Below are 13,926 nucleotides of genomic sequence, written 5' to 3' on the forward strand. Positions count from 1 at the left end.
CAAGTTTGAGCCCCACGTCAGGCTCTGTGCTGACAGCTCGGAGCCTAGAGCCTGCTTCAGATTCTGTGTCTCCCTCCCTCTCTGCCCCTCGCCAGCTCACACAGTCTCTCTCAAAAATAAATATTAGGGACGCCTGGGTGGCTCAGTCGGTTGAGCGTCCGACTTCAGCTCAGGTCATGATCTCGCGGTGTGTGAGTTCGAGCCCCGCGTCGGGCTCTGTGCTGGCAGCTCAGAGCCTGGAGCCTGCTTCCGATTCTACGTCTCCCTCTCTCTCTGCCCCTCCCCTGCTCATGCTCTGTCTCTCTCCGTCTCAAAAATAAATAAAAACATTTAAATAAATAAATAAATAAATGAATGAATGAATGAATGAATATTTAAAAATTTAAAAAAAATATTCCAGATAAATGCATTTTAATCTTTCTCTTCTTCATTGTGGTTAATCCAGAAGTAACACAATTCATAACTCTCTTTGTTGCGAGTAACTACATACAATCACACAGATTATTCTTCTTCAAATTAAAAAAAAAATTTTTTAATATTTACGTTTGAGAGAGAGCGAGAGCGCAAGCTGGGGAGGGGCAGAGAGAGGAAGACAGAGGATCCGAAGCAGGCTCTGTGCCGACAGCAACTAGCCTGACGTGGGGCTCCAGCTCACAAACTGTGAGACCATGACCTGAGCCGAAGTCCAACACCCAGCCGACTGAGCCACCCTGGTGCCCCTCTTCAGATATTTTTTGCTGAGATATTTCAAACACCTTTTGGAAAAAAGGCACCTCAGAAATGATAGTAATCTTGCTCTTGCTCCTTTGAATGGTTACAACCCCTCCACCAACATTCCCGACTTTGCCATTCTCTTTGATTCTCTTGAGGAAACTGCTCCAAATTGGCAGCATCCATGATTCCATCTCCTACAAAGTGGGTGCAGTCAAGGGTAGACTTCAGAACTTTTTTTTTTTTGTGCCCCTTTGTCACAAGGTTTTTCATGGGTGCCATGGTGGCAGCGGGGGCCAAAAGGGTCTAATTTTTTTTGAAACCCTAAAATGCAGCAGGATGTTTCGTTTCACTTATATAATGCTTTAGTTATTTTTTGTTAACTGCGTATTAAGATCGTAGGATCCTGGATTCTCTGTTAAGATTTAATCCTGTTTTACTTGTTCTTTTGGTTTTTTGTGGGGATTTTTTTTGGTTTTTTTTTTTTAAGTTTATTTATTTTGAGAGAGAGAGAAAAACAGAAAACAGAGAGGGGAGAGGGGCAGAGAGAGGGAGAGACAGAATCCCAAGCAGGCCTCACACCATCAGCGCAGAGCCTCACATGGGGCTTGAACACACAAACCGTGACGTCGTGACCTGAGTTGAGGTCAAGACTTGGGTGCTTAGCCGACTGAGCCACCCAGGCACCCCTATTCTTACTTTTGTTGTATTTGAACGAGACCTCTGCAAAAATGACGTTTAACACCAAGATAGCTCATCTTCAGGGTCATTCTGATTAGAGGCCTAGATAAAAATAACACTCAAGAAGAGACGTCAGCGTAACTACTAGCAACTGGCAAGCCCCTGGAGCAGAAGGAACTCCTCTTGCATAGGAAGAAATCCCGATGACCACTCTTTCTTCGTGATTTCAGAGAGGTGTTGGCATCAAAAGCACTCCAGTGACAGTGGTCTTGCCAGATACCAAAGGAAAGTCTTACCTCTTCAATATCATGGACACTCCAGGTGGGACATTCCTTTTACTATGAGAACCTTGCCCTCCTTGTTTTTTGTGCTCTCTTTCCAGAATAGAACAGAGCATTTCATCTTTGTGTTTACATTCCTTCACTTCTCCTTCCGTTGAGATAATTTCCTTTTTCACTGTCTCCTTTGCTTCTGACTAGTTAATTAGCAGGCACTGTGCAGCAGGCCTTCTATTTCGCTCCTCTCTTTGCTCTGCTCTAAAATATTTAAATATTAGGGAGTCTCATTCATTGACTCATTCCAGCCTGTGTCAGGCCCCATGCTAGACACTTGATAATGAAGGTGAGTCAGACATGGCCCTGGCTTCGGGCACACTAAGTCTTTTGAAGGAAACCGTGGGGTCAGTGCACCAAGTGACGGTGGACATACAGGTCACAGGAGCAGCATACCTTGCCCTGTGACAGACTGTGTCTTTATCTAATAGAAAGGACCAACTCAGGGCAGAGTTTTAAGTAGAAAAACTGGAGCTTTGACAGGTTGACCTTCTTCTCATCCTCGGATGCCCAGTGCCCTGATACCTCTCAGCCCCTGTCCCTGTCCCCCACCAGCAGCACCTTGGCTTATCTCTCATGCACCAGGCCCTCTTGCCCTTTCTCCAGCCTCTGAATCGTCTTGTGCCTCCCAGAACTCTGCTGACTGCTGATGAGACCTAGCTGGTGTGTGAATGTCGATGTTATTGCCCTCCTAGGCAAACACTTCCTTCTTTTTGTGTTTGGGGACCCCCTGTATAAAAGTTTAATCCAAGCACATGACTCTACCTGGTAGAATTTTATACGATGTAGGGAGTTGTGGGGAGAAGGGAAAGGGCATGTTTGGGGGCTCACATGCTTTGCAGTGTTCCCTTAGGCTACCTACAAGTTAATTTGCGTCATCCTGCCACCACGCAGGTGACTTACTGGGTATTTGCCTTTCAGGACATGTGAATTTTTCTGATGAGGTCACAGCTGGCTTGCGCATCTCAGATGGAGTTGTCCTTTTCATCGATGCGGCTGAAGGGGTGAGTCTGCCTCATGATCCCTCCTCCATGTTAGGTTTGCCCCACACGATGCCTAGTGCATTGAGTGAGCTGGGAACCAGAGACAATGAAAGTCTGTGGGATTAAGGCTCACGTTTGCTCTGAAATTAAGGCAGCCTATGAAGGTCACAATTACTTCTCAGTATGAGTTCTTCACTCCTTGTCCAGTGAAGGTCAAAATGATAGGACCCAAAATAAAATGACAAATGTAATTAAAAGAGGGAGGAGAGTATATTCGTGTAAATGGATTTTAAATATTAATGAGTTTTTCTTTTTTTTAATTTTTTTATGTTTATTTTATTTTTGAGAGAGAGCGAGCGAGCTCGAGCATGAGCTGGGGAAGGGCAGACAGAGATGGAGACACAGGATCTGAAGCAGGCGCCAGGCTCTGAGCTGTCAGCACAGAATCCAGTGCGGTGCTCGAGCCCACAAACTGTGAGATCATGACCTGCGCCGAAGTCAGATGCTTAACCAACTGAGTCACCCAGGCGCCCCAATGAGTTTTTCTAAAATAGAGTTTGAATTAAAAGACTCAAGGCATCTTGTATATTTCTAAATTGAGAGATTAGGTAATTTGGCTAACCTTGTTCATGTTGTCATTGGTGATTTTGCCAGCAGAGGGAGCCAGAGTTGCTTTTTTTTTTTTTTTTTTTCTTCCCCCTCTTTCTATTCGATTTCATTTTGGAATACACATACTTTCAAATTTATTGAAAAGTTGGAAGAACAGTACAAGGAGTGCACCCTCATTTGCTTTGTAATTCTTTCTCTGTAGATGTATACACACACATATGAGTGTATTTTCCCCGTGAATTATTTCAAAATACAATATTTCAGCATGTTACCTAAGAACAAGGACATTCACTTACATGACCAAAATACAGTTCCCAAAATCAGGGAATTTAACGTTGATACAATATTGTTGTACAGATCTTTTTCTCCAGACCTTACAGAATTTCACTAATTGTCCCAGTAGTGTCCCTTATAGAATTTTCTTTTCTGATCAAGGATGCTGCCTAGCATTCAGTCCTCATGTCTCTTCAGTCTCTTAATTGGAATCATTTGATTGGAACTATTCAATAGCCTTTCTTGGTTTTTTTATAACGGCATTTTTGAAGAGTGTAAATTATACTTGTTTGGTAGTATGTCTCTCCATTTGGCCTTGTTGAATGTTTGCTCCTGATCGCATTCAGGTTATTTTTGACCCAAGTGCAAATGTAGCTGTATTGTTCTTAGTCCATCACATTAGGAGGCCCATGGTGTTACCTTATCCCATTATTGGTGATGCTAACTTTGATTGCTTGGTTAAGGTGGGTTTACCAGTTTTCTCCTGTGTAAAGTTACTATTTTCCCCCTTGGTAATAAATAATTTGTGGAGAGATACCTTGAGGCTCTGTATACATTCTACTCCTTTTCAAACTTTGCCTATTAGTCTTATCATCTGTTAATTTTTTTTTTTTTTTTTTAATGTAAGCTCTATGCCCAGTGTGGGGCTCAAAGTCATGATCCCGAGATCAAGAGTCACATGCTCTACTGACTGAGCCAGCCAGGCACCCCAAGTTTTATCCTCCATTAATCATTCCTAGTTTATTTCCATAGTAGTTGCAAATGATGATTTTCTAACTCTTATTATTCCTTTTTTTTAATGTATATTTATTTTTGAAAGAGAGAGAGAGAGTGTAAGAGGAAGAGGGGCAGAGAGAGAGGGAGACACAGAATCTGAAGCAGGCTCCAGGCTCTGAGCTGTCAGCACAGAGCCCGACGCCAGGCTCGAACTTGTGAACCATGAGATCACCTGAGCCAAAGTCAGACACTCAACTGTCTGAGCCACCCAGGCATCCCCTCCTATTATATTTTTTGGTTGGAATTCTATTTTGAGGAAGGGCTTTCCTTTCTCCCCCATTTGCTTATTTATTGTCAGTATGGATACGTGGATTTTTATTTCATTCAGTGGGTTATAATCCATTACTTTCCTTACATATTTTGATGCTCTATCCCAGATTTGGTTAGGTAGAGCTCCTTTGTTCTTTTGACATGCCCCATCTTTTTTGAAGTACTTCCTTACTTTCAGGCACAAAAAGACGTTCTGGATTCATTTTGTGCCTTCCCTGCCCCAGTCCTGGAATCAGCTATTTCTTCAAGGAGCTCTGGCCCCTTGTAGTGGGGACTGGGATAGAAACAAACGCCATGGTGTGTTCACTGCTCCTGGGGTCCGTTACTTCTTTTCACTGAACACAGATAATATATACACACATCTATAACTATTTTTTTGTTTACGTTTTTATTTATTTATTTTGAGAGAAAGAGAATGTGCGTGAGTAGGGAAGGGGCAGAGAGAGGGGGGAGAGTGAGAATCCCAGGCAAGCTCTGCGCTGTGAGCACAGAGCTTAATGTGGGTCTCGATCTTACAAACTGAGATCATGACCTGAGCCGAAATCAAGTCAGACGCTCAACTGACTGAGCTACCAAGGTGCCCCAACTATTTCTACACATATATATTAAATGGGATAAATAATAAAAAAAGAAGAAATCGTATTTTCATCCTAATGCCCACAGTTCCATTCAGTACCCTAGCTGCTTCCTAAGTCTGCTTCTGTCCCTTCTCCAACACTGAGAAACCTGGCTCCCAGCATCATCAGGCTGTTTAGTCGAATCTCAGTCCTGCCAGGTGCCCTCTTTACCCTCTGCTTACACCCAGTAATCAGTTTCCCGAGGTTCTCTTTTCCTCACAGTTTGTATTTTCAGATAGTACCTTGTTTGGCTTTGCTCTGGACTTTTCTACCCTTTTTGCTCTTACCACCACTTTCTGGGTCTTGTGTCTCTCAGGTGATGCTAAACACAGAGCGGCTGATCAAGCACGCAGTACAGGAGAGGCTGGCGGTCACCGTGTGCATCAACAAGATTGACCGGCTGATCCTGGAGCTAAAGCTGCCTCCAACTGATGCTTATTATAAGCTGCGCCACATCGTAGATGAGGTCAACGGATTAATAAGGTATAGGGCCCGGGGCTCCTGGATGGCTCAGTCTATTAAGCGTCTGACTCTTGGTTTCAGCTCAGGTAATGATCTCACAGTATTGTGAGTTCGAGCCCCACGTCGGGCTCTGCACTGACAGCACAGAGCCTTCTTGGGATTCTGTTTCCCCCTCTCTCTGCACCTCCCCCACTTGCACTGTCTCTTTTTCAAAAGAAATAAACTTAAATAAATAAATAAATAAATAAATAAATAAATAAATAAGGTATAGGACCCCAGGTGTGGATTTCCTGTCCTCAGGAACTCTGTTTTTTACAAATCTTAACCTTGCACACCTCTGGGGGGCAACCCTGATTTCTTGGGAGTACATAACGAGCTTTTTGGACAAGGCTAGGGGCACATTCCAGGGCTCTATAGGGTTTGACTCCACAACCTCGGCCTCATTGACCCTGTGCCTTCGCTGGCTGTACAGCCTAAGACCCACCTTCACTTCTGTGTTGTGTTCAATACCTGGGACTCTCAACTTGGTCTCACCTTCACCCCATACCAAGTGTGTGAACCTGGGCAAGTGATGCTTGTAGAGCCTCAGGTTCTGCCTCTGTAAAAAAGGAATGATGATAATAACGCTTACCTAATGGGATGTGATAAGAAATCAGATATTTGGAGCACCTGGTGGCTCAGTTGGTTGAGCATCCAACTTCGGCTCAGGTCATGGTCTCACAGTTTGTGGGTTTGAGCCCCACATCGGGCTCTGTGCTGACAGCTCAGCATGAACGCATGTGCTCTCGCGCCCCTTCTCTGTTTCTCTCTTTCTGCCCCGCCCTCGCTCGTGCTCTGTCTCTCAAAAATAAACGTTAAAAAAAATTTTTTTTTTTTTTTTAAAGAAATCAGGTAGATATTTGATGTAACCCACTTAGCATAGTGCTTAGCATGCAGTACCTGCCCCATGAATGGTTAGTTGCTGTTATTAACACAGATTCAGTAAGTGAAGGAACTATTGGCTGTTGTTTTTGTGGACATAGTTGCTTTTCAGCAAGATGGATTTCAGGCTTATATTAATAAGTATGAGCGATGGCTGGGAGACCTCACAATACAGTATCAAGGTGACTTTGAAGAATAGGTTAAATATATCATAAAGACAGTCTTATCTGCGGGCTGACAGAAGGACTGGATGACTTATTGTGGCCCCTCGAAGGGCCCAGGATGAGGCTGTCCTATTGAAAGAACACCTCTCCAGTTAAGGACTGGGGATGGTACCTCCGTGGCCAGAGACAGATTTACCTTCAGGAGCCTCCCCCGTATGTAGTACTAATTCTCAACAGTGATCTCTTCTCCCTGGCTCCAGAAGGGCCGAGAATGACTGGAGACCAACATAATATTAGGAACCTCAAAGATGAAATGATAAACTTATTTATTACCTTAAGATAGAGGATGGGACTAAATCCTGATCACCAAAATAAGAAGTCTGATCTCAGCCTCTAAACAAGAAACAGCAACGTGAGCATATTATTTAGAAATATGAGGACCATTGCTCTGAAAGCAGCTTTAACAGAGTTGAAAGCAGTTGCCTCTGGGGAACATAACTTGGGATATGGTGGAATAAGGTAGGAAACTGCTCTTTAGAAGCCAATACTTTCACTTCTAAATTAAGAAATTACATAAAACAATCTGTCAGTGAGGCTAGGGTTGTGGATTGAATTCCTGTATACAGCTGGTTTTCTTTGAAACTTTAGTGAACTTGGGATGCTGTGGCTTCTGCGTGGCCTTTAAGATAAAGTTCCCATGTGGATTTGTATAACAACGCCTAATAAAATAAAGAGGAACTGGGCAGTGAGAGTGGGGAGCAAAGTTGCCCTTCTTTTTTCTTTTGTTTTTTATTCACCTCTGATATTTATGTCTGTTTGTGTTTGTGAAATTGAGATTTCTCAAAAAGGTACTCCACTTTCACATCAGATTCCTTTCCTGTGTTTCAAGAGCTTTGTCTCTGACCTCCAAGTTTCCCCTTGTCTGTCTGGTGCAGTTAACTTCTCCAGGATCATGCATGAAGTTCCCAGCACTGGGAAGTCAGCTTGTTACTGGGAGTTAGGGGACAACTCCATCATGTCACTTTCTTGGGCCAGGCCGCTGGCAGCGCTTGAGTGTGTTATGCAAGCCCCTTCTGAGAACAAGGGCTGGAGAGGGGTGATGACACAGAGTCCCCGCCCTTCACCCTTGGCATTATGTTGGTGTTGCTGCACAGCCCGGCTGTGCACTCATGACTGTCTCTGTTTCAGCATGTACTCCACCGATGAGAACCTGATCCTTTCCCCACTCCTGGGCAACGTCTGCTTCTCCAGCTCCCAGTACAGCATCTGCTTCACACTCGGCTCCTTTGCCAAGATCTATGCTGACACCTTCGGTAAGCTCTGGCTGGCGGGCTGTCTCCCAGCTTCCCCAGAGTCACGGGTGCCTTTCCTGCTGAAGAATTTAGAATTGGCTTCATGCCAGGGTCCCCTGTTTGGGGGAGCATTTTATCAACTATTATTGTCACGTTTCGGTCTCTTTTTGGCCCCTAGACCCTTTCTTTGGGCCAAGTGGCTTCTAAAGAATAGAAGAGTAAAGGTGACTGTGGAAGAAATGGGTGAAAAGGGAGCTCATTTTAGGAATAAGAATCTTTGTTAGCGTGAGACAGATATTTTCCGAGAGTAATTCTCCATGGCCGCAAAGCCCTTTCAGACCTCTTCCTCAGGGATGGAATGTCTGTCACTAGTGGTGCTTCTTCTAGCTGTCTCTCCAGCCATCTGTAGGCACATGGACATTTTGTAGGCCTACTCGAGAGCTCAAGTTGGATTTGCAGTCCGCCGGGATACCCAGCTGAATGATTTTACAGGTCCCGGAGCCTTGGCACAGAGCTCTGGGGCCGGCTTCCCAACTCCAGGAGACTCCTGTGCTCTTTACCTCTGTGCCTCCCGATTCCCTCAGATTCCGGTAACAACCATGTCCTGAGTGTCCAACACTGTCCTTTCAAGGAGGTCATAATTCACCCTGTTTTGAGGACTGCGGAGAGGCCCGGTGAGAGGTCTCACAGCTGACAGGCACTGGAGCTCCAGTGTTTCTGTTCTCACCACTCAGTGGTCCTTCAACCTCGTCTTTGCTCTTGTGAAAGAAATGGGCAAATGCAACTTGTTTGTTTGTTTTTTTAATATGTACTTATCCACTGCATCCTCATTGTAGAAATGTGGACGATACAGTAAAATCTCATCAAGAAAGCAAAACTCACCCATAACCTCATTACCATAACCATGCAAACATTTTATAGTTCTTTCTGTGTTTAGTGTTCTGCATAAATGAGATCACATTTTATAGAGGGACATGTGTAATATATAAAACATAACACAGATAAATTTTCACTCAGCATCGGATCACAGGAATTGGCCAAATTATTTTATTAAAATTCATTTCTATGAATTATTTTCTGTCACTGCCAGTTACTCCCCTGTATAGATGTGCTATAACTTAACTACTTTCTTATCGTTAGGTATACATTTAGTTGTTTCTAGATGGCTCTTTTGAAAAGGGAAAGTAGATGGATAATAAATAAAACTTATCTGAGTAGGGTTCTGGTTTCCAGGTCTCTGAATATTCTTTACATCAGCATGTGAAGCAAAATCCAAGACCATTTCTGTAATTACAATGTATTAATGATTTCGTTTCTGATTGAAAATGGCCCTGAGCCTCAGGAGAAAGTATTGCCCATCCTAGGAACCCACTGTTAGTTTACAAAGGAGCCAGCTCTGGGTTCCAATATCATCCTCCTGAAAAGCCGTGTATGGGAGCACTTGGGTAGCTCAGTTGGTTGAGCATCTGACTCAGGTCATGATCCCAGGGTCATGGGATCAAGCCCTGCATTGGGTTCTGCACTGAGCATGGAGACTGCTTAGGATTCTCTCTCTTTCTCCCTCTGCCCCTCTCCCCTATTTGCATTCTTTCTATATACTTATATTTTTACAAAGGAGGGGAGGGGAGAAAAGTCATGTTTGGGACTTCTAGAAAGTCAGCTCTGAAAGGAATATCAGAGATCATTGAGTCCTTCCCCTTCATTCCATATATGGGAAAACTATGCCCAGGGTTACAGAACCTACTGGTGGGCTTGGGACTAGAATCTACTTGATGTTTTTTCCATCACACCGTACTTCCACAGTTGATGTCATGTCCTCTTAACTAAGAATCTGGCAACGCATGGGGAACAATCTCTGACTTCTAAGAACTCTGTCCAAGGGGTAGACGGAAACCTACAGAGTGTTGAACAACAGTGTATGGCATCAGTTTGGGCAGGAGGAGATGGGGCTTCATGGGCAGGTGGAGAGTAGAGAGCTGGGAGTTCTAGATTTGCAGCATTGAAAGAGGAGGCACAGAGGTGGGTGGTTTGGACCCATGGCCTATTTAATAATGGTGAACTGTTTCACCAAAGGGGAGAGTTGAAGTAAAGCTGTGGGCAAGCTGGGTTGGGACCACATTGAGGAAGGCTTGGAATGCCAGGTTAAGGAATTTTGACTTTATCCTGTGAGCAGTTGGGAGCTGTTAAAGATTGGGGTAGGCTGACACGTGCAAAGCTGATAGAAGATAGGCCAGGAAGAAGGGTGGGTACAGGAACGAACACCCGGTTAGACATTTTCACCAGTATTCAGATACAGGATCGTGAATATTGGGTTCCTGTTATTAGTGAGATTGAAAAGGAGGAGAAGAACCAGAGAGAAGTTCACCCTTTCTTCCACTGAGCGTTTATTAAACTTCCAGCATGCTAGGCCTAGTTCTTGTGAGCACTCAAGCAACTAAGTCCAGTGAGTATGCTGTACTATAAGGTGCAGTAATAGAGGCGTGTAAAAGACACAGTGGTTCAAAGGAGAGAGAGTCACTAACTAATGTGGGAAAGAAGGGAAGAATTTGGTAATTAGCAACGTGGGGAAGAAAAAGATTTTGAACCTGGATGAAATGCCAAGGTAGCCTCAATAAAAGGGGGAATGGTCTGAAGGGGAGCGTGGCTTTAGGGGAAAAGTGATGAATATCCTTTATGGCATCTTGAGTGAAATCATCTAGATAGAAATACTCATGACACAGTTGGTGATGTGACCAAATTGACTAACAGGAGCTCTTGATTGAGACGATCTTGAATTCTAAAAGCCACTGTTGGCTCAGCCTGACCAGGATTAAGAGTTACAGTCAAACCAAAAATATTAATTGGTAAAAGATGAGACAAAGGTAGGCTTTGGAGTTTTCTCTCCAGAGGGCTAGATGTCTGCCTTCCAGAGGCTTGGGGCTAGTTTGAGCTTTAGCGTGGCATTGCAGCTGGGAGACTGCCCACACTGGCAGCAGAGAGCTTATGTGGATCAGGGAAGAGTGAAGGAGCCATTAAGCCCCACTTCTGGAAGGAACAGTGTTTAGGTGCAGATAGAGCATAGCATGTGGGTGGTTGGGCCTACTTTATTGAAGGAAAGCATATAAACCATATCTCAGTTCTTTGCTTCCTAGACATAGAGCTGCCTGGGTACTCATTTTGGCTCCACCATAGCCATGTCTAATTTGGGCCAGTCCTGTCCTTGTCTATGCCTCAGTATCCTTGTCTGCCTGCCTGGGTACAAGGAAATGTCCAGACCTTGGGAAGGAACGTGCTAGAATTCCTCAGCTATAAACCACTTACGCATCTGGAACCACGTATGCAGACTTTCAAACAATACTTTGTTAGGTAGATTATAATCATATGGCTTCTCTTACAGGTGACATTAACTACCAGGAATTTGCTAAAAGACTCTGGGGTGACATCTACTTCAACCCCAAAACGTAAGTAGAGTGGGGAAGTGACTCTCTAGAGGGGGCGTGCATTTTTCCAGGAAGTGAGGACAGAGAAAGAGTTCCTAAGATTAAAACCTACCTTTTGGGAAGGGGTAGGGGGGTAGTGCAAGCAGGGGAGGGGCAGAGAGAGGGGGGACAGAGGATCTGGAGTGGGCTCTGTGCTGACAGGCTGACAGCAGTGAGCCTGATGTGGGACTCAAACTCAAAAACCACGAGATCATGACCTGAGCTAAAGTTGGACGCTCAACCAACTAAGCCACCTAGGTGCCCCAAAGCCTACTTTTTTATTAAACATGAATAATCCTCCTCTAAGTGGTTTGGCTTCATGAGCTCTTAACAGGATGAGCCTATTTCTCTTGAGGTCTTCACAGCTCAGCTCAGGCATGCACGAGAGTCATAACCATATGCTCTCTTGGGAATCTCTCTTTGGAAATGTTATGATCACATACACATTCCTTCCCCTTCACCCTGCTCAGATTCAGAACTTAGGAAATTCACCCTTGGGGTCAGTGACACAACCTTCTCCCTGCTGGGCCACCCATAACTCTTTTTTTTTTTTTTTCCTCTTAATAGACGAAAATTCACAAAAAAGGCCCCAACCAGCAGCTCCCAGAGGAGCTTTGTGGAGTTTATCTTGGAGCCTCTGTATAAGATCCTTGCTCAGGTGAGAATGTCAGGCTGCCTGGTTCAGGCCTGCCCTTCTAAACACAGAGTGCAAAAGTTGGTGAACTCAGACTTCCCCCTGCCCCTAAACCTGCTCAGTTTTGTTTTACTAAGCATGAGGATAGTTGCTCACCAGTCTTCTAGATCTATGGTCCTCTAAGTGCCTCTGAAGTGCCCTTCAGAGTGAAGAGGGGAAGATAAGAAAGAAAAGGCAATGGAGAAATTTTGTATAAAGATTTGATACTTGAGAACTAATAATTGCAGTTGTAGGGATTTGATTTACAGATATAATTGGTTTATGTATAGTGTGTGTGTGTGTGTGTGTGTGTGTGTGTGTGTGTGTGTGTACACATTTTATAAGAGGGGAAACAAACTGGAAATAAGTTAAATGTGTATCAGTGAGAATCTGATTAAATGAATTATGGTACCTCTCAAGTATTTTGTAGCTATTAAAAGAATGACTGTATTAGCTTGCTTTTTAAGATTTTTCTGGGCCTATATATATGTGATGTTTGTCAAATCGGAAAGGATGCATCACGGGGTGCCTGGCTGGCTCAGTCAGCAGAGCATGCAACTCTCGATCTCCAGGTCGTGAGTTCAAGCCCCATATTGGACATATAACTTACTTTGAAAAAAAAAAAAGACAGTGGTAAGGACGCAGTTAGACATGCAGGATTCTCCAAAGAAAAGAGTATAACATTGAGTTTGCATGAATTTGTGCTACCTAAAAGGCAGAAGTAAAGGGGTACCACTGTATGGGAGTTTTCGTAGACCTTTTTCCCAAGACAGTTATAAAATATTCAAGTGTTTAATAAGCACTATGCACAGTTAACACACACATATACACAAAACGTGTGTGGCCATACCAGCTGACAAAAGAGTAAAACATAGCAACAAGACAAAATAACATGATTAAAATTTATTAGTGCTGAAAAATACTTAGTATCTTGTGTCAGACTGGAATGGATTAATAAAAGAAATTTATAGAGTCTGTCTCATTAGAGACCTTGAGTCTGCTGAGAATGATTTAGCTTGGCCTTGCCCTACCAGCAGATGGACTGCTAGGTGACCTTTTTTGGTTCCTTCCAGTGCAGTGATCCTCTAAATCTGAGAAGTCTCTAAATAGGGAAGAGTAAGGGATTTCCTGAGTGGGGTGAGATGCTGCTTTTCAGACACCAGGGGGCAGCACTGAAGGTCATCAGAGAGGGCCAGGTTTATTTAACCAACCCCTTTTTTCCCCCCAGGATTGGTTTGAAGAGTAGATATCAAAGATTTCTCTCAAACCAAATGGCTGTCCTTGCCAAGAGCTCTTCCTGTAGAAGAGAACTTGGCACAGTGACCCTTCAAATTGCCCTTTGGCCTTCCCTTGCCCTCTATAGCAGGCAGCATGCTGGGGCCATCTTTACAGCTGACATGGTATTTGGTACCAACACAGGTTGTGGGTGACGTGGACACCAGCCTCCCCAGGACCCTGGATGAGCTTGGCATTCATCTGACCAAAGAAGAGCTTAAGCTGAATATCCGCCCCCTGCTCAGGCTGGTCTGCAAAAAATTCTTTGGTGAATTCACAGGTAACAAAAGAGCTCATGGCCCCCTTCCCATCACTGTCATGTTCTGCCACACGTATCGGGGGGACCTTTTCCTCACTCCAGTGATGTGCAGAGATGTGAGGCTTTTTTAAATAAACTGCAAGCCGGATGTACAGCACCTGCATTTTTC

At 44.1% G+C, this 13,926-nt stretch overlaps 1 protein-coding gene and 1 pseudogene across 1 annotated transcript in view; one reads left to right on the top strand and one right to left on the bottom strand.

Moving 5' to 3' along the window:
• EFTUD2 (elongation factor Tu GTP binding domain containing 2) overlaps window positions 1–13,926 on the top strand; it is a 40,223-nt gene that overhangs the window by 14,735 nt on the left and 11,562 nt on the right. Inside the window, exons 8-14 of the mRNA XM_047845296.1 lie at window positions 1,623–1,713; window positions 2,646–2,728; window positions 5,570–5,736; window positions 7,989–8,113; window positions 11,469–11,532; window positions 12,118–12,208; window positions 13,643–13,778. Of these exons, the coding sequence (XP_047701252.1) occupies window positions 1,623–1,713; window positions 2,646–2,728; window positions 5,570–5,736; window positions 7,989–8,113; window positions 11,469–11,532; window positions 12,118–12,208; window positions 13,643–13,778 (757 nt within the window). The remainder of the gene's footprint in view (window positions 1–1,622; window positions 1,714–2,645; window positions 2,729–5,569; window positions 5,737–7,988; window positions 8,114–11,468; window positions 11,533–12,117; window positions 12,209–13,642; window positions 13,779–13,926) is intronic.
• On the bottom strand, window positions 412–993 carry LOC125158377 (60S ribosomal protein L22-like; annotated as a pseudogene).

The sequence above is a fragment of the Prionailurus viverrinus genome, unplaced genomic scaffold (genome assembly GCF_022837055.1).
Source record: "Prionailurus viverrinus isolate Anna unplaced genomic scaffold, UM_Priviv_1.0 scaffold_35, whole genome shotgun sequence".
Classification (NCBI taxonomy): domain Eukaryota; kingdom Metazoa; phylum Chordata; class Mammalia; order Carnivora; family Felidae; genus Prionailurus; species Prionailurus viverrinus.